The following is a 19959-nucleotide window of genomic DNA, read 5'->3' as shown; positions in this document are numbered from 1 at the left end:
ACCCATCTTTTGAGTGACAGATCCGTATGTCCCATAAAACAACACGGAATCCACATCTATTTTCTCCCAACCTTCTCCTTTTGCATATCTCATTTCATTTAATCACACACCATTCCATCAACTGCCCAAGAGAGGTATCTGGAAGCCATTCTAAAATCCTCCCCTTTTCCCTTATTTATTTGCCCCTTCTGAATGAATACAGCTCTTCTATCTTGCTTCAGGGACTTACAATATTTTGTGGGGACAGTTTCTACCTGACTGCTCTAATCCATCTGTCACACTGCTATCAATGTAATCTCAGCAAATTATTTCTCTTCTTAAAATCCTTACCTTTTCATTGTTTATAGGGAAACTCCAAACTCTAGGTGTTTTATATAAATAAGAGGCTTTGTTCTGCCCTCTGCCTATCTTTTAGCCTCATCTCTTGGGTCCTCTATCAAATTTTAAACACTTCATTAACCACATTTCCCAGCCTTTTCATACCCGATTTTTCTTTAAGAAATATTTTTTGGGCAGCACCTGTGGCTCAGTGAGTAGGGTGTCGGCCCCATATACTGAGGCTGGCGGGTTCAAACCCAGCCCCGGCCAAACTGCAACAAAAAATAGCTGGGCGTTGTGGCGGGCTCCTGTAGTCCCAGCTATTCGGGAGACTGAGGCAAGAGAATCACCTAAGCCCAAAAGCTGGAGGTTGCTGTGAGCTGTGTGATGCCACAGCACTCTACGGTGGGTGATAAAGTGAGACTCTGTCTCTATTAAAAAAAAAAAGAACGCTGGTCCCATATGCCGGAGGTGGCGGGTTCAAACCTAGCCCCAGCCAAAAAAAAAAAAAAAAAAAAAAGGGCGGCGCCTGTGGCTCAAGGAGTAGGGCGCCGGTCCCATATGCCAGAGGTGGCGGGTTCAAACCTAGCCCCGGCCAAAAATCCAAAACAAAAAAAAAAAAAAAGAATTATTTTTCACCCTTATTCTATGCATGATAAACTTAAAATTCCTTCCCAGCCCCTTTTAAGTGAGTCCATCATTTCTCTGCTCCCCAAAATGCCTTGTATCTCAATACCAGGGACAATCAATGATTTATGTGTATACATGTCCATGTTCTCCAACAAATTCCGTTGGGGCAGAAATAATATCTTATTTATAATCATATTCCTTGCCTTTGACACACAACAGGCATAAAATAATTATTTGCTTTAAAGAAACCCACCATCATCAGGAAATAGTTAAGAATAAGAAACAAATACAATTTACTAAACAAAATAAGTTCTGATTTTCTTTTTTTTTTTTATTGTTGGGGATTCATTGAGGGTACAATAAGCCAGGTTACACTGAATGCAATTGTTAGGTAAAGTCCCTCTTGCAATCATGTCTTGCCCCCATATAGTGTGACACACACCAAGGCCCCACCCCCAAGTTCTGATTTTCAATATGATCAAAATAGAAGATATCTCAGCTTGAGCTAGTGTTTAATTTCCTTAACCAAACATCTTCTCAAATGGTTTTTAAGACAATAACTACATCTATTTTCCTGAAAAAAAAAAAAAAATTAAAGTTTCTATTGAAGAATCAAGTCACATCTCCATTTAAAAGAGTAATTGTGGGGCCAGGTGTGGTGGCTCACACCTGTAATCCTAGCACTCTGGGGAGAGGCCAAGGCCAGTGGATTGCTTGAGCTCACAAGTTGGAGACCAGCCTAAGCAAAAGACCTCATCTCTAAAAACTAGCTGGGTGTTGTGGTGGGTGCCGGTAGTCCCAGCTCCACAGGAGGCTGAGGTAAGAGGACTGATTGAGCCCAAGTGTTTGAGGTTGCTATAAGCTATGATGCCAATGGCATGCTACCTAGGGTGACATAGTGAGACTTTGTCTCAAAAAAAGAAAAAAAAATTGTGAAGAAGACAGATTCCAAGATACAGAGCAACTAACAAAAGATCTAGGGGTGGGCAAGGTGGCTCACACCTGTAATTCTAGTACTCTGGGAGGCCGAGGTGGATTGTTTCAGCTCACGAGTTCGAGACCAGCCTGATAAAAAGCAAGAGCCTTGTCTCTACTAAAAATAGAAAAACTAAAGAAGAGTATAGCTTGATCCCGGGTTTGAGGTTGCTGTGAGCTATGACACTATGGCACTCTATCCAGGGTGACAGCTTGAGTCTCTGTCTCAAAAGACAAAAAAAGATCTAGACTTGTGGCATATCATACTAAGAATATAGCTGGTTTTGTCTGTTCCTATGGGACAGAGTTTCAAAAACCCTTAAAATTTCCTAAGTGATAGGAATGTCTTGGTTATGCCAATGAAGTGACTTATGGTTCCGCCAGAGATAACTTCAGGATGGGGGAGTGAAGGGGGACCAATCACATGGCCAATGATTTGCTCAATCATGCCATGTGATAAAAACCCAATAAAAATTCTAGAAAGGTGCTTCAGTGAACTGCACACACGTACTGACCTGCTGGAAGGGCAATGCATGCAGATCTCACAAGGAGAGGGCATGGAAGGTCTGGAAACCTTCCCCCACCAAACACTGCTCTCTGTCTCTTCAATTTGTTGTTCCTGGTCTATATCTTTTGGACTTAAACTGTAATTGTAGTATAGTGCTTTCAGTAAGTTCTGAGTCATTTTCTTGTATTGTTTGGGATTCATTAAGGGTACAAAGAATTAGGTTACACTGATGGTATTTGTTAGGTAAATTCCTTCTTATATAATTGTGTCGTGACCCCAAGGTGTGTCATACAACATGACGCCCCCCATCCCCTCTCTCCCATTCCCCTATGTAATACATGACCCACCATGTATTAGGTCATCTACTGCCTTCATATAAGCATTGAATACTTTGGATTCTTGCTTCTCCATTTTTGTGATGCTTTACTAAGAAGAATGCATTCCACCTCAGTCCAGGTTAATACAAGATGTAAAGTCTCCATCTCTTTTAATGGCAGAATGGTATTCCATGGTATCCATATACCATAGCTTGTTAATCATTCTTTGATTGGTAGGCATTCAGGTTGTTTCCACATTTTGACGATTGTAAATTGAACTGTGATAAACCGTCTAGTGCAAATGTCCTTATGCTAAAATGATATATTTTTTTTCTGGGAAGATGCCCAGCAATTGGCACTGTAGGATCAAATTTGAGTTGAGGATTCTCCATACTTTTTTTTTTTTTTGAGACAGAGTCTCACTATGTCGTCTTGGTGGAGTGTGGTGGCGTTATAGCTCACAGCAAACTTAAACTCTTGGGGATAAGCAATTCCCTTGCCTTAGCCTCCCGAATAGCTGGGACTACAGGCGCCCGACACAATGCCTGGCTATTTTTTGGTTGTTGTGGCAGTTGTCATTGTTGTTTAGCAGGCCCGGGCTGGGTTCAAACCTGCCTGTCCAGGTGTATGTGACCAGTGCCCTAACCACTCAGCAAAGGGTGCTGAGCCGATTCTCTATACTACCTTCCGAAAAGGTTATTAGTTTCCAATTCTACCAGCAGTGTAAAAGTGTTCCCTTCTCTTCACATCCGTGCCAGCATCTGCAGCTTTGAGACTTTGTGATGTGGGCCATTCTCAGTGAGGTTAGGTGATATCTCAGGGTAGTTTTGATTTGCATTTCTTGGATGATTAGGAATGATGAGCATTTTTTCCTGTTAGCCATTCGTCTATCTTCTTTAGAGAAGGTTCTATTCATCACTCTTGCTGAGGGATATAAGGGATTGTTGGCTCATTTTTGTTGATTGATTTGAGTTCTCTGGAGACCCTAGTTATCAAGCTTCTGTCTGATTCATAATATGCAAATATCTTTTCCCATTCTGAAGGTTGTCTATTTGCTTTGTTGTCTCCTTAGCTGTACAGAAGCTATTCAGTTTAAGTCCCATTTGTTTATTTTTGCTGTTGTTGCAATTGCTACTGAAGTCTTCATAAGATCATTCCCTAGACCAATATCTTAAAGTATATTTCTCGCACTTTCTTCGAGGACTTTTATTGTTTCATGGGTTAGATTTAAATCTTTTCTCCATCTTCAATCCATTTTTGTGGGTGGTAAAAGGTGCAGATCTAGTTTCAGTCTTTTACATGTAGTTATCCAGTTCTCCCAGCACCATTTATTGATAGGGATTCTTTTCCCCAGTGTATGTTCTTGTCTGGTTTATCAAAGATCAGGTGGCTGTAAGATGTTAGTTTCATCTCATGGTTTTCTATTTGGTTCCAAATGTCTGTCTCTATTTTTGTGGCAATACCACGCTGTTTTTATCACTATGGCCTTGTAGTATAGCCAAAAGTCTCATAGGCTAATGGCTCCAGCTTTGTTTTTATTACTAAGGATTGCCTTGGCTATCTAGTTTTTTTTTCTAGCTCCATACAAAAGAATTATTTTTTCCAAATCTTGAAAGTATTATGTTGGTATTTTAGTGGGGATGGCATTGAATTTGTGGATTGCTTTGTGAAGTATAGACATTTTAACAATGTTGATTCTTCCCAGCCATGAGCATGGTGTTTTTTGTTTTTTTTTTTCCTTTGTAGAGACAGAGTCTCATTTTATTGCCATCAGTAGAGTATTGTGGTGTCACACAGCTCACAGCAACCTCCAACTCCTGGGCTTAGCTGATTCTCTTGCCTCAGCCTCCTGAGTAGCTGGGACTACATGGCGTCCACCACAATGCCCAGCTATTTTTTGGTTGCAGTTTGTTTGGGGTGTGTTTGAACCCACCACCCCTGGTATATGGGGCCAGCCTCCTACCCACTGAACCACAGGCACTGCCCAAGCATGGTATGTTTTTCCATTTGTTAATATCCTCTGCTATTTCTTTTATTAGGATTTTATAATTTATTTCATTTTATTTTTTTGCAGTTTTTGGCCGGGGCTGGGTTTGAACCAGCCACCTCTGGCATACGGGGCCAGCGCCCTACTCCTATGAGCCACAGGTGCTGCCCAGGATTTTATAATTTTCTTTATAGAAAATTATGTTCTTGTTGTTGTTGCAATTGCCCAATAATATAGAGGTCCTTCACCTCTTTTGTTAGGTCTATTTCTAGGTATTTCGGTTTTTTTTGAAGCTACTGTGAAGGGAATCATAGCCTTGATTAGCTTCTCAACTTGGCTGTTATTGCATATACAAAGGCTACTGATATGTGGACATTTGATTTTATATCCTGAGACACTACAGTATTTTTTTTTTTTTTAATCACTTCCAGGAGTCTTGTGGTTGAGTCTTTTGAGGTTCTCTTAAGTATAAGATCATATCCACAAAAAGTGAAAGTTTGACCTCCTCTACTCCCATCTGGAGACCCTTTATTTTCTTCTCTTGCCTGACTGTATTGGCTAGAACTTCCAGCACTATGTTGAGTAGTAGTGGGGATAGAGGACAACCTTGCCTGGTTCCAGTTCTAAGTGGAAAAGCTTTCAGTTTTATTCTATTCAGTATAATATTACCTGTGGGTCCATCATACTTGGCTTTGATCAGTTTAAGGAATGTGCCACTTATGCCTATATTCTAAAGTATTCAAATTAGGAAAAGATGCTGAATTTTATCAAATGCATTTTCTACATCTATTGAGAGGATCATGTGGTCTTTGTTTTTCCTTCCATTGATATGGTGAATTACATTTATGGACTTGTGTATGCTACCAGCCTTGCATCTCTGGATGAAACCTTACCACTAGAGGATAAAGTTTTTGAGTTAACCCAGGTAGTTAAAGAGGCAGAAAAGAAAAGCGAGAAAGCAGAAAAGTCGCTTAGAGAACTATGAGACTTCATGAAGTGTTCAAACATACGAATAACAGGGATCCCTGAAGGGGAAGAAGATTGTCTTAAAGGAATGGAAGACCTACTGGAGATGGAGACTACACCAAATGAAAACTTCCCCGGTTTTACTAAAGATCCAGACACACTCCTTTCAGATGGATATCGAACCCTGGGTCATCTCAACTGAAACAGAACTTGTCCAAGACAAATTGTAATGGACCTGTCCAAAGTCAAGACGAAACAGAAAATTCTGCAAGCAACTAGGAGTAAGTGCCAACTTATCTATGGGCCAGAGCCATTAGGATGACAGCTGACTTTTCAACTGAAACTTTCCAAGCTAGAAGAGAATGGTCATCCACCTTCAACATTCTTAAAGAAAACAATTTTCAGCCCAGAATTCTATATCCTGCTAAACTAAGCTTCAAAATTGATGGAGAAATCATCTTTTGTGGATACACAAACACTAAGGAAATATGCTGCAACAAGATCAGCTCTAAAAGGAATACTTAGACCTATTCTCAACACTGAACATCATAATGGGCCAACAGCAAAGTAAACACTCAGAAGCCAAAAGGTCAAAATTTGGCTTCCACAATGGCACAAAGGATAAAACTACACAACAAAATTTCACAAAATAAAATGAATAGAATTCTACCACACTTATCAATTCTCTCAATAAATGTCAATGGATTGAATTCCCCACTGAAGTGACACAGGCTGGCTAACTGGATAAAACAGTACAAGCTATCCATAATGCTTCTCTAGGAAATGCACCTAGCTTTGAAGGACAAATCAAGACTCAGGGTTAAGGGATGGAAAACAGTATTTCAAGCAAATGGAAATCAGAAGAAAGGTGGGCTGTAATTTTATTCTCAGACATAAGTGGATTTAAAGCAACTAAAGTTAAGAAAGACAAAGATGGACACTTCATACTGGTCAAGGGAACAATACAACAAGAAGACATTTCAATTTTAAATATTTATGCACCCAAATTAAATGCTACCAGATTTATGAAACAGACCTTGTTTCGTCTGAGCAATATGATATCCCATAACACCATAACAGCTGGAGACTTTCACACCCCTCTGACAGAACTGGACAGATCCTCTAAACAGAAACTAAACAAAGATACAAAGGACTTAAATATGACCCTAGAACAAATGGGATTATTAGACATGTACAGAACACACCATCCCATAGCTAAAAAATTTACATTTTCTTGTCAGCCCATGTACATACTCCAAAATAGATCACATCCTTGGATATAAATCAAACCTCAGCAAAATAAAAATAGAAATTATATCTTGTATCTTCTTAGACCATAAGGCCATAAAGCTGGAACTCAACTCCAACAAAAACATTCATCCCCATATAAAGAAATTAAATAACCTTATGCTGAATGATAGCTGGGTTCAGAAAGAGATTAGAAGTGGAAATTGTTAAGATCCTCAAACATAACAACTATGAAGACACAGGTTACCCAAACGTGTGAGACACAACAAAAGCAGTTTTTTGTTGTTGTTTTTTTTGAGACAGAGCCTCAAGCTGTCACCCTGGGTAGAGTGCTATGGCATCATAGCTCACAGCAACCTCCAACTCCTGGGCTTAAGCAATTCTCTTGCCACAGCCTCCCAAGTAGCTGGGACTACAGGCACCCGCCACAATGCCCGGCTATTTTTTGGTTCCAGCTGTCATTGTTGTTTGGCAGGCCCCCAGTCTGGATTTGAACCCGCCAGCTTAGGTAAATGTGGCTGGCACCTTAGCCTTTTGAGCCACAGGTGCTGAAGCCAGTAAAAGCAGTTTTAAGAGGTAAATTTATTGCATTAGATGTCTGTATCTGAAAAACAGAAAGAGTGTATTAAAAAAACTCATGAACCATCTTACAGAATTGGAAAAAGAAGAACAATCTAAGCCTAAACCCAGCATAAGAAAAGAAGTAACCAAAATTAAATCAAAGATTAATGAAATTGAAAAAAATCATTCAGAACATTAATGAAAAAAGTTATTTTGAAAAAATAAATAAAACTGATAAACCTTTGGCCAGATTAACTAGAAACAGCAAAGTAAAATAAAATATCTAATAACCTCAATCAGAAATGATAAAGGGGAAATAACAACAGATGCCACAGAGATACAAGAGATTATCTCTGAATACTATAAGAAACTCTATGCCCAGAAATTTGACAATGTGGAGGAAATCAATCAATACTTGGAATCACACCCTCTCCCTAGTCTTAACCAAGAAGAAATAGATCTCTTGAACAGACCAATTTCAAGCACTGAGATCAAAGAAAACAATAAAAAAATCTCCCAACAAAAAAATGCTCTGGTCCAGATGGTTTCTCATCAGAATTCTATCAAACCTTCAAAGAAGTGCTAGTACCCATACTGTAGAAATTGTTCTGAGTCATTTTAACAAATTATTGAAATTAAGGGGGTTATAGGAAGTCCCCAAATTTTTTTTATTTTTATTTTTTTTGTAGAGACAGAGTCTCACTTTATGGCCCTTGGTAGAGTGCCGTGGCCTCACACAGCTCACAGCAACTTCCAACTCCTGGGCTCAAGCGATTCTCTTGCCTCAGCCTCTCGAGTAGCTGGGACTACAGGCGCCCGCCACAACGCCCGGCTATTTTTTGGTTGCAGTTTGGCCGGGGTTGGGTTTGAACCCGCCACCCTCGGTATATGGGGCTAGTGCCTTACCGACTGAGCCACAGGCGCCGCCCCCCCAATTTTTTTTTTTGAGACAGAGCCTCAAGCTGTCGCCCTGGGTAGGGTGCTGTGGCATCAACAGTTCACAGTAACCTCCAACTCCTGGGCTTAAGCAATTCTCTTGCCTCAGCCCCCCAAGTAGCTGGGATTACAGGCGCCCACCACAATACCCGGCTATTTTTTGGTTGTAGTTGTCATTGTTGTTTGGCAGGCCTGGGCTGGATTTGAACCCACCAGCTCTGATGTATGTGGCTGGCGCCTTAGCCGCTTGAGCTACAGGCACTGAGCCGGAAGTCCCAAATTTTTAGCAGGCCAGCCCAAGGTAGGGTTGGCTTGAAAACTCTGAAACTTGTGATTGGCATATAAAATAGGGGAAGTCTTGTGATAGATAGACATTGCTCTCAACTTGGGGTCCTCACTAACTCCAGGTAGATAGTATCAGAATTAAACTAAATTACATGACACCCAGTTGGTGACAGAGAATCAATGTCAGAACTGATAGGTATTAGTGGTTTCTGCATGTCATTTTTTAAGACAAAAAAGAGACAAATTCTTATCTTAAAAGCAGATATTCTGGGATATACTAGACTTCACTATTATCTTTCTCATTCCCTGAGGACCCTAAAACCAGGATCATATCCATCACTTTCATCTCAATTCCTAACATTGTCCTCCTGGGTGATTTCAATATCCATATAGTCAACAACCTGTCTAGACCAGCCTGGATAACGTAGCAATACCTATATCTACCAAAAGGCCCCCCCAAACCAAACTGGCAGCTATGCTGGCTCCACACATAGTCCTAGCTACTCCAGAGGCTAAGGCAGGAGGATCTCTTTAGCCCAGGAGATTGAGGATGCTGTGAGCCACTGTACTTGAGCTAGGGCAACAGAGTGAGACCATCCTTTATTAGCTCCTCATAATTCTTACTAAATTGGGACCTCAAATCCAAATGTTCCCTGTTTAAATAGCTAAAGTGGGCCAGATATAACACATAACAGGAAATTGTGAAGACTGTGGCAAACAGGAGAACACAGCAGTCACTAAAGGAGGCCTGCTGACATTGAGCCCCAGCTAGTGTTACCCACAAAATATGAACTGACTGTTGCCATATGTTCTGATTTGCTTTTTGAGAATTAGAAAATTTTAAGTGAAATGTCCAGATATGTAAATTTTAGCATTTTTTTAACTGTAGAAATTATCACAAAGGATCACATATAAGCCAAAGGCTAACGTTTTTAACCACTACATTAAATACTGCAATTCCTCAGAGCTATCAAGGCTTTTTTCCTCCCTCTGCATATTTTCCTTAGAGAAACATCATAAATGTATCCAATATGTTTGGTTATTGTATATGTTTCGGTATAGCGAGATAGCTCATATACCATTGATAAACAGAAGAATGACACCAGGATAATACGTAAGTTGTATTGGTTCATAAATGATTTTTTTCGAAGAACATAAATATTCCATAGCACTAACTTAGCAACTGAACCAAGAGTATACTAACACAACTAAACCTAGAAAGCCACGGAGCAATGTAGTTTTGTTGAAAATGTACATTCATCCCACATTCTTCCTCTTGCTTCCTACTAGCTGTGCAAGGGCTGTGTGCAAGATGCAGAGATCAGCGGCCTGCGCCCCCTTTGCAGCCGACCTGGTGGGTGCTGGAGCCGGGTCTCAGATTGCTTGAGGACATGGACATGGGCCAGGGCTGTTGGAGGAGATGCAGCCTTTACCTTTACCCCATGACTTCCAGCCCCAGGGGCCTCAAGTTTCCTCATCTGTGCAATGGGCAGGACAGGACTTGTATTAACACTAAGCTTTGTAATTCCTGTGCCCCTTACAGATTTCTCTCCAAGTGTTTATCATGTGGTTTCTGCTAATCTTTGTGCAAAAGAAACAAACAAGGACAACAAACTAAAAAACATATCTCTGGCACTGCTACGTTTATCTGCCAATGGCATCCTTTTCTGTCCACAATTGAGCAGCTTCAATCCTTCTTTATATCGCCTTTTATCAAGTTAGGTTCATCTTTTCCTAGAAAGTTAACATCTATGTTTATTGTATTTCTTTATTAAGGAAATTACATTTTTAAAAACTGCTACTTTTAAAAATATACTGTTTTTATTGGTGCTCTGCTGACAAAGTTGCATAGGATTTGAGAGACTAGCTGAGCACAATGTCTCAAGCTTGTAATCTTAGCACTCTGGGAGGCCCAGGCAGGTGGAGTGCCTGAGCTCAGGAGTTTTAGGCTAGCCTGAAGAGCGAGACCCCATCTCTACTACAAATAGCAACACTAGCCCACTGCCTATAGTCCCAGCTACTTTGGAGGTTGAAGCAGGAAGATCACTTGAGCCTAGGAATTGAGGTTGTTGTGAGCTATAATGCCAACACACTCTAACCTGGGGCAACTCTGCCTCAAAAAACCCCCCAAAATAAAATAAAATAAAAAGGATGAGAGTCTGCTCCCAACTTTTACTTTACCCAGAAGCCATTTTTAATGAATTTTACTAAACAAAATTTTCCAAAAACTCAGAAAGAAATGCTATCTCCTGCCCAAATTTCTCTACTAAACCCTAGTCCTAGATATCGAAATGCCCACTCAACATCTCTACTTTTATGATCTACAGGAACCTCAAACTTTAATTAATTAATTAATTAATTTTTTAGAGAAAGAGTTTCAATATGTCATTCTCCGTAGAGTGCCGTCACATCACAGCTCACAACCACCTCAAACTCTTGGGCTTAATTGAGTCTCTTGCCTCAGCCTCCCAAGTAGCTGGGATTACAGGCCCCCACCCCAAAGAATTTTTATATGTGACTGCTATTTTTTGTTGTTGTTCTTGTGGTTGTCATTGTTTTTTAACTGGCCCGGACTGGATTCAAACTCACCAGCCTCGGTGTATATGGCTGGTGCTCTAACCACTGAGATATAGGTACTGCCTTATTTAATTAATTAATTAATTAATTTATTTATTTATTTATTTTCGACACAGAGTTTCACTTTGTTGCCCTGGGTAGAGTGCCGTGGCCTCAATGCTTATAGCAACCTCAAATTCTTGGGCTGAAGTGATCCTCTTGTCTCAGCCTCCTAGGTAGCTAGGGCTACAGATGCCTGCCATGATGCCCAGCTATAGTTTTTAGAGATGAGAACTCACTCTAGCTCAGGCTGGTCTTGAACTCCTGAGCTCAGGTGATCCACCTGCCTCAGTGCTCTCACAGTGCTAGGGGTACAAGAGTGAGCTACCACACTCAGCTCTAGGAACCTCAAACTTTGTATTAAAAAGCAAACTCCCATTCTCTTCTAAATCTACTTACTTCTCCTCCAGTCTTCTGTCTCAGTGGATGACACCATCAATCTCTAAAATATTCATACATAAATCTACCACCACTCTGGTCTAAGCATTATCATCTTATCTAGACTACTGTGATTACCTACTAATTAGTTTCCTTGTAATTATTGTTATTGTTATTATTATTATTATTTGAGCCAAAGACTCACTCTGTCCCTCTGGGTAGAGTGCCATGGGATCAAAGCTCACAGCAACCTTAAAAATCTTGGGCTCAAGAGATGCTCTTGCCTCAGCCTTCCAACTGCAGGTGTGTGCCACAACACCTGGCTAAGTTTTTCTATTTTTAGTAGAGACGCAGTCTCGCTCTTGCTCAGGCTAATCTCCTGAGCTCAGGTTATCCATCTACCTTGCATGCTAGGATTATAGCTACCATGTCAGGCCTCCATCGTAAAATCTAGATTTCGTTCGCATCTTTTTATATGTGACTGAAACAACTTGTGAAGATACCCAAACATAACCTATAAAATGAAGTCCTCCTGATTTGAATATTCAGTTAAATTTCACAATCCTGAAAATTTTCCATGCTTGGACTTATGAGATGTACAGGATTTTTTTTTTTTTTTTTGAGACAGAGTCTTACATTGTTGCTCTTGGTAGAGTGTAATGGCATCACAGCTCACAGCAACCTCAAACTCTTGGGCTCAAGTGATTCTCCTGCCTTAGCCTCCCAAGTAGCTGGAACTACAGGCGACTGAGACAACACCTGGCTACTTTTTTTTTTTTTTTTTTAAGAAGATGGGGTCTCGCTCTAACTCAGGCTGGTCTCAAACTTGTGAGCTCAGGCGATTTGCCCCCATTGGCCTCCCAGACTGTTGGGATTAGAGGTGTGAGCCACCATGCTTGACCTTACAGGATTAACTCTTATTTTGAGAAAAAAGGTTAATAACTTAAACTGTAACATATACTTTTTTCTTTTTGAGACAAAGTCTTGCTCTGTCACCCAGGTTAGAGTGCCATGGTGTCAAGTCTTGTTCACAGCAACATCAAACTTCTGGGTTCAAGTGATCCTCCTGCCTCAACCTCCTGAGTAGCAGGGACTACAGCAGATGCTACTCTGCTCAGCTAACTTTTTCTATTTTTTGTGGAGATGGGTCTCACTACTGCTCAGGCCAGTCTTGAACTCCTGAGCTCAAGAAATCCTCCTACCTCAGCTTCCCAGAGTGCTAGGATTACAGGTACAAACCACTGTGCCAGAGCATGTAACATATACTTTAACACAGAAACTTTTATAATAACTATGATTTATATTAAAAATCCCGCCGGGGCAGTGGCTCCTAGCTACTTGGGCGGCTGAGGTGTGAGGATCCCATGAGGCCAGTTCAAGATAAGCCTGGGCTACATAAAGAACTCATCTCTAAATAATTTCTTTTTTACTTTTTTTTTTATAGAGACAAGAGTCTCACAGCAACCTCTAACTCTTGGGCTTACGCAATTCTCTTGCCTCAGCCTCCCGAGCAGCTGGGACCACAGGCGCCTGCCACAGCGCCTGGCTATTTTTTGGTTGCAGTTTGGCCAGGGCTGGGTTTGAACCCGCCACCCTCAGCATACGGGGCCGGCGCCCTACTCACTGAGCCACAGGTGCCGCCCTCTAAATAATTTTTTTAATTAGCCAGGTGTAGTGGAGTATGCTTATAGTCCTAGCTAAACCTGGGAAGTTGAGGCGGAAAGATTGCTTGAACCTAGAAATTAAAAGGTGCATGATTGAGCCTCAATGCTACATTGCACTTTAGCTAGGCAATAGAGCAAAATCTTGTGTCTTAAAAAAAAAAAAGGAAAGAAAAGAAAAACCATAAACCATCTAAATACTATTAATAGGTATCTAGTGAGCTATATTTTACTATACAAATTGCATAATAACCACTTGGCATGAAAAAAATAAATCATCTTTCCTGGTTTCCAAAAGTTGCGTTTATTACTTTCTGACAACAATACTCCTCAAAATACAAAATTAATGCAAAGACATTCCTTATCTTGATTCTTCCATCAAAGGGAAATAAGAACTTTGACGATTTCCAAATACATTTATAAAAATAAACAGAGAGATCTATTAAAAGTTCATCTGCATGCATTAAGCAAGTAGCAGAAAATAATCTATTTCTCTAACAAATAACAGGCCACAAAGTAACTCTCTTACCTGTCAAGGTCTGTACTGCCCTTTCATTGGAAGAGAGTGGCTCCTTTCTATGAGGCCGATTTAGTGAAGTGTCTTGTGCAGAAAAGAGTCCAGGGCTGTCAGCTAATTTCTTCCGGCCACTGGAGTTATGGTTTGAAACTCTGCAGCTGCCTATTGCACTTGTGAAAAGGTTTGTATGCTCATCATTGCTGGCTGGCTCAGAGTTGGGAGTGAATCCTCCAAGTGATAAACTTGGAGAACTTTCTGAACAGTCAATCTGTAAAGGTGTCTGTAATCCCAAGGCCAATGGACTAGATTCTGAAGGCTCTCGGTGGACCCACTGTTCTTCTCTATTTATTAAGCTTTTTGAAGGAGAGAGGTGAGGGCAGGACATGTGACACCGGTGCTTTTCCTTATGTTTGTAACGCTCTCCAACAGTATCCTTTCCAAATCTATAGCGCTTCAGAGACTCTAGGACAGATCTGGATGTGCCAGTATCCATGGAAACCTGGGGTTGCTCAGAAGAACGGTGATCTCTGTGTTTGTGCCGGTGCCTATGTTTGTGTTCGACCATCCAGCCATAGGCCATCTCAGGAGGAACACTGGGGTATGTACTCATGGAGAGGAGGGGAGTCCTGCTGGTTGTAAGAAAGGCCTCCTGTCGAAGCAGCTTATGCTTTTTCTTATGGTATTTGGTGGGATTGAGAAGTAAATGACCAGCATGCATATAGGAAGGAGGTGGAAGTGGAGTGGTAAAAGAAGGAGAGGGAGGAGGTGGATAAAGAGTGGGAGGATACCTTCCATAGTAACCTAATCCTATGGGAGCAGCTGTAAGGGGTGAAGGAGAATAAGGCATGCCATAAGAAGGATAGAATCCAGTACTAGAAAGAGGAAAACTAAGGCTGTGCATAAAAGGCATTTCAGCCATTGCCTCCCTCATCTTAGGGGGTCTCCCTCTTTTCTTTTTTAAGTCAGGTTTTCGAATGTAGTGCAAAGGGTCTAAGGGAAAAGAAGGATGTGTATAGAAACTATTAAAGTTGATTCGGAAAATAGTTGGCAGAAGATCTCGGGGGATAAAATGATGACTTCGATGGGTGATCCGAATTTCACTTAAACGACTTATTAGTTCTTCCAGTTCTGCGATAAAGTCTGGATCCTGTCTATTTCGAAGTTGGGGATATTTCTTTTTCCGTTTTCGTTTCTGCCTTTTCATCTTGTCATAGCTGAGGTAATCATGATTCCTGCGCTTACATTTGTGTTTATGTTTTTCTTTAAGACTGCTTAGAACTGTAGAGGTTTCAGGGGGAATCAGAGAAACATGCTCAAAAGAATGCCTCCTCTTTTTTTGCCCACAAAATTTCTCTGCCCTGTCTGATGTGCTGTTATTATCTGTTCCAATTCCACTATCACTGGGAATGGTCTCATCACTATGAGATTCACTAATTGGGGAAGGAGTAGCTTCCTTGAGAGATGTGAGTTCACTCAAGTGGGAAGGAGAATTTGGCAACAAAGTAGGAGGAGATAACCGCCTCCTCCCCTTTGAGGCCTTCTTCATAGCAAGAGTTTGAATCATACTGCCCTGTCTGGAGTGTAAATGCAAATATGGCACCGAACTGGGTTCAACAAAGCCTGCATCACTACTTACAGGGCTCTGACCTCCACTAGTCCCAGAAGATTGAGAGCAAATAGGTGATGGGAGAATCTCAGAACCACTAGCAGATGAAGGCAGCAAAGGGGGAAGAATCTGTCCTAATGCTGACCCAGCCGCCTGCTGAGCTGTTTGCTCAAGGACAGCAAGGCTGGTAGGGCTACCCGAAAGAATGCCATTTAAGACAGTTTTTGGTTTTCGACCCCTTCTCTTTCCTATGTAAATGGTTCCTTTTTTACTGACATTTATCTGTTGGCCCAGTTTAGAGCCAAACGTGGCAGCAAGACTTGATACTGTATTATGGAGTTTTGATTGCACTTTCCCTTTATTACTTGATTCAACAGAGCTTGAAAGAATCTGATTCAACAGTTTCTTTCTCTTTAAAGTTTTCATTTTATTAATTTTGCGGATAATTGTTTTCATCAATTGCCCATTGTTTCTCTTAGTAATTTTTTTATCTGGTTCCATCTCAAGGTCACTCATACTGCAGACACTTGGCCTATGACTGTCATCTAGATCATCTGGATCCTGAAGTTGATCCTCGCTCTCAAAGAAATCACTACCACTTCTGTGGTTGTCACTTTCAGACTCTAGCTTGTTTGGGCTTTCAGAAGCAACAAATGGAGCCACTGATAGTACAGGTGGCTTCATCTTGACTGGTGACCTCATTTGCCTCTTAGGCCTGCCTCTCTTTTTTGGAAAAGGAGACACAGAGAGACTTTGTTTGAAGGAAGGAATTTCAATTTCTGGCTGTAAAATAGGGGGTTCTTGTTCTTCCTTAGACTGTAAAGAAAAAACCTTAGAGGCGGGGATTTTTAAAGTTCTTTTAGGTGGACCTTCCAGTTGAGGCATTTCCTTAGATTTAGGTCTTCCTCTTTTCGGCTTATAAATATCAGACAAAAGGTCACTAGAGACACACATACTAGAGGTCAGTTTGTGAGTAGCAAAGGACTTATGAGGTTTTTCACTATCAGTTAAGAGAGCAAGAGATGGAGCTGTAGATTTGCTCAACTTTGGCAATCGGCGTTTAAGGAAGTCATGATCTACGAATGAAGGTGGTCCAATGTTTTTCATAAACTTGGTTGGCTCAGAATTACTGTTTGATAGTGAGCTACATGAAACATTTTTAAAAAGCTCTGATCTTTCTAATTCTAGCCCTTTTGGAGACCGGCATGTGCTTCTTGCCACCACTTTAGTCCACCGTGGTTTTCTTCCTTTTCTTTTTTTTAATGGTTTGGACTGCAAGCTAGTACTCAGGCTTTCAGCAACTTGGCAGTGTTTGTCTGATGCAGTTACTGCACCAAGTTTTAGAAAAGGCTTGTTACTAAATAAACTAGTGAAGTTAACAACTGAAGGAGTAATAGTATGAATACTGGGTTCAGTAGTCAAACTTGGCTTTTTTCCAAGGGAAGAACTTATTCTTGGAATATCTATATGGGTAGTTTTTGAATCATTTAGGTCTTTTTCAATCCCTTTACATTCAATACTTATGCTATGACCCACTGACCTATGACCAACATTCAAATGGGAACTCTCTGAAGTAAACTGGTTCTTTCCAACAGATTCAGAAATTTCTTCCATTAGTTCTGTGGTAGGACTTAAAAGTAATGGATGAGGAGCCAACTGTGAAGAAGTTTCAGGGAGACTTCTGTTTAAAGGGTTAACAGATACAGTAGGTGATGGGGAAGGGAGACTGCTTTCTCCTACTGCACTAAAAGGGGATTTAGCTGTAGATGCATCAGAAGCACCTCCCATTTGAAAGTCTGGAGAAGTGCAATATACGGGAGGTTGCTTTTCATGCTTTGAGGTTTCATAAGATCCCCTTTCACTAGATGAGAAACTGTCTTGCTGAATGCATGTTCCTTCATTAAACATTTCTTTCTCCAAATTAATGATTTCTTTTCGAACTGAGAACTTTTCCAATATGCTTTCTTTATTCTGCCGTGTAACATTCTTCTCAAAAGTTTTGCTGGTGGCATTGTCTTTCATGGATTCAGAAAGTTCCTGATTTTCATGATTACTGATGGTTGTACTACAAGAAGCCTTAAGTGGTTCCTGAGTGGAGAGCAGTGCTTCGGCTTTAAGGTTTATGGCATCTTTACTCACCAGTCCTGCCAGTGGACAACTCATTAGTTTCTTTCCAATGTCCTTATTAGCCAATCCCAATGCTGAACTTGCTACAATCTTCTTTGCACAGTCTTTGGCCACTAGGCCAACAGTAGAACCCAATTTCTTCCCCAAGTCTTTATTAACCAGTCCAACTACAGTGCCAAGTCCTAACTTCTTGCCAGACTCCTTATTCACTAACCCTGGAACAATACCAATTCCTAGCTTCTTTCCTGAATCCTTGCTTAGCAGCCCTACTGTAGTGATAGTTCCTGGCTTTTTGCCTAAGTCTTTATTAATGAATACCGCTGTGGTGCTAGTTCCCAGTTTTTTCACAGAGTCCTTATTGACCAATCCTAATGTTGCATTAAACATTGGCTTTTTCCCAGGATCTTTAGTTACCAATCCAACTGCTGTGCTGATAGTTGGCTTTTTTATTAAGTCCTTATGTATTATTCCTGCTACAGAGCCAACACCTGCTTTCCTGATTAAATCCTTGCTAACCAATCCTCCTGCAGTGCCAGTTCCTAACTTCTTCGGTTTTGTCTTGGAAGACTTGGAGGGAGGACAAGTAGCAATGAGCTGTGCCAATTTTTCTGTTACACTAGTTCCTCCATTAAGTAATGCTCTGTCCTTTATATCAGGATCCCGGCTACCAACAAAAGTAGGTGGTGTTGCATTAATATAATCTGCCATTTCTGAATGCACTGGAGATAGCTTCTTAGATAAAGGATTGTTTTCTCCCTGTGAATGAAGATGGAGGATTTCTTCAGACTGACATTCAATGGCTGCAACATCATCTGCTTTCTTATATAACTTTGAAGGGTCCTAAAATGTGAACAAGAAAAAGGTTTCAGAAAGAATAAACTTTACACCACTTCAGCTTAGCTTTACAATGCAACAAACTAACTGATCACATATCAGACGTAAGATAAGCAATAAAGCCTTTTAAAGACCTAACAGACGTTATGTTAATGAAAAATGTTACTTCATCTGCTAGTATCAAGGTATTATCTTTGTTGACTTTCAACCACAAAAACCCATATACTTTTGGTTCTTTAGAAATATTTCTAAATTTTTAACATTTAAAAAATTGCATATTGGCTCATGTCTGTAGCTCAGCAGCTAGGGTACCAGCCACATACACCAGAACTGGCGAGTTCAAACCCAGCCCAGGTCTGCCAAACGATAATGACAACTACAATTAGAAAAAAAAAACGTCAGGCATTGTGGTGGGTGCCTTTAGTCCCTGCTATTTGGGAGGCTGAGGCAAGAGAATCGTTTAAGCCCAAGAATTGGAGGTTGCTGTGAGCTGTGACGCCACAGCACTCTACCAAGGACAACATAGTAAGACTCTGTCTCAAAAAAAAGGGGGGGGGGCAGCACCTGTGGCTCAAAGGAGTAGGGTGCCAGCCCCATATGCAAACCCAGCCCCAGCCAAAAACTGTAAAAAAAAAAAACATATATGAATACTCTCTACTTTCATCATACTTTGACTGAAGCACTAAACATAAATGAAGCATACGGGTGTACTGCTGCTTTGGAAAAGAAAAATATTTTTAGCTATAGTATCACATGATCCTCTTTGATTAATAGTTCACTGCCTGCTTTCTTCATTGACTCCAATGATTCAAACCAATACAGGACAATTCCTAAATTACATCTACTTATTTAACTCAGTCTAGATTAATGAATGAACATCATGTTCTCTCTTCAAGTGTAATACAAAAGACAATTTAGCCGGGCGTGTTGGCTCACGCCTGTAATCCCAGCACTGTAGGAGGCTGAGGTGGGAGGATTGCTTGAGCTCAGGAGTTCAAGGCTTGTCTGAGTGAGAGTGAGACCCCGACTCATGAAAAAAATGAAAAAACCCAGCCGGGTGCTGCGGCAAGCGCCTGTAATCTCAGTGGTTTCAGAGGCTGAGGCAGCAGGATGCCCACAACCTAAGTCTGAGGTTGCAGTGAGCTACGACGCCATTGCACTCTGCTTAGGGCATAGGATAGAACTGTGTCTCAACAACAACAACAAAAAAACAACAATAAAAAACAAGGCTACTATGCCCATATGCTCATCCCAACCCCTAATCCCCTTAAAAAAAAAAAAAAAAAAAAAGACAATTAAAAAATTCCTATTTTCTTTAGAAAATGTTTTTATGTAAAATCTTAGAGTTGAAAGGAACATGTCATTCACTATAAACTGTTATATAACTTACAAATCCACACTATACACTTTAGAAATGAATTCACTACTTCACACAACAGACTCTTCTACTGAAAAGGTCTTCCTAACTCTAAAATATTCATGAAAGACG

At 40.7% G+C, this 19959-nt stretch overlaps 1 protein-coding gene across 6 annotated transcripts in view; it reads right to left on the bottom strand.

Moving 5' to 3' along the window:
* Nucleotides 1-19959, bottom strand: part of ASH1L (ASH1 like histone lysine methyltransferase) — a 204849-nt gene that overhangs the window by 101736 nt on the left and 83154 nt on the right. For all 6 annotated transcript variants that reach the window (XM_053604681.1, XM_053604679.1, XM_053604684.1 and 3 more), the window contains one exon: nucleotides 13916-18476. In XM_053604681.1, coding sequence (XP_053460656.1) covers nucleotides 13916-18476 — 4561 coding nt within the window. The remainder of the gene's footprint in view (nucleotides 1-13915; nucleotides 18477-19959) is intronic.

The sequence above is a fragment of the Nycticebus coucang genome, chromosome 10 (genome assembly GCF_027406575.1).
Source record: "Nycticebus coucang isolate mNycCou1 chromosome 10, mNycCou1.pri, whole genome shotgun sequence".
Taxonomy (NCBI): Eukaryota; Metazoa; Chordata; class Mammalia; order Primates; family Lorisidae; genus Nycticebus; species Nycticebus coucang.
The sequence above is the reverse complement of the archived record's forward strand: the minus strand, read 5'-3'. Positions and strand labels throughout refer to the sequence as shown.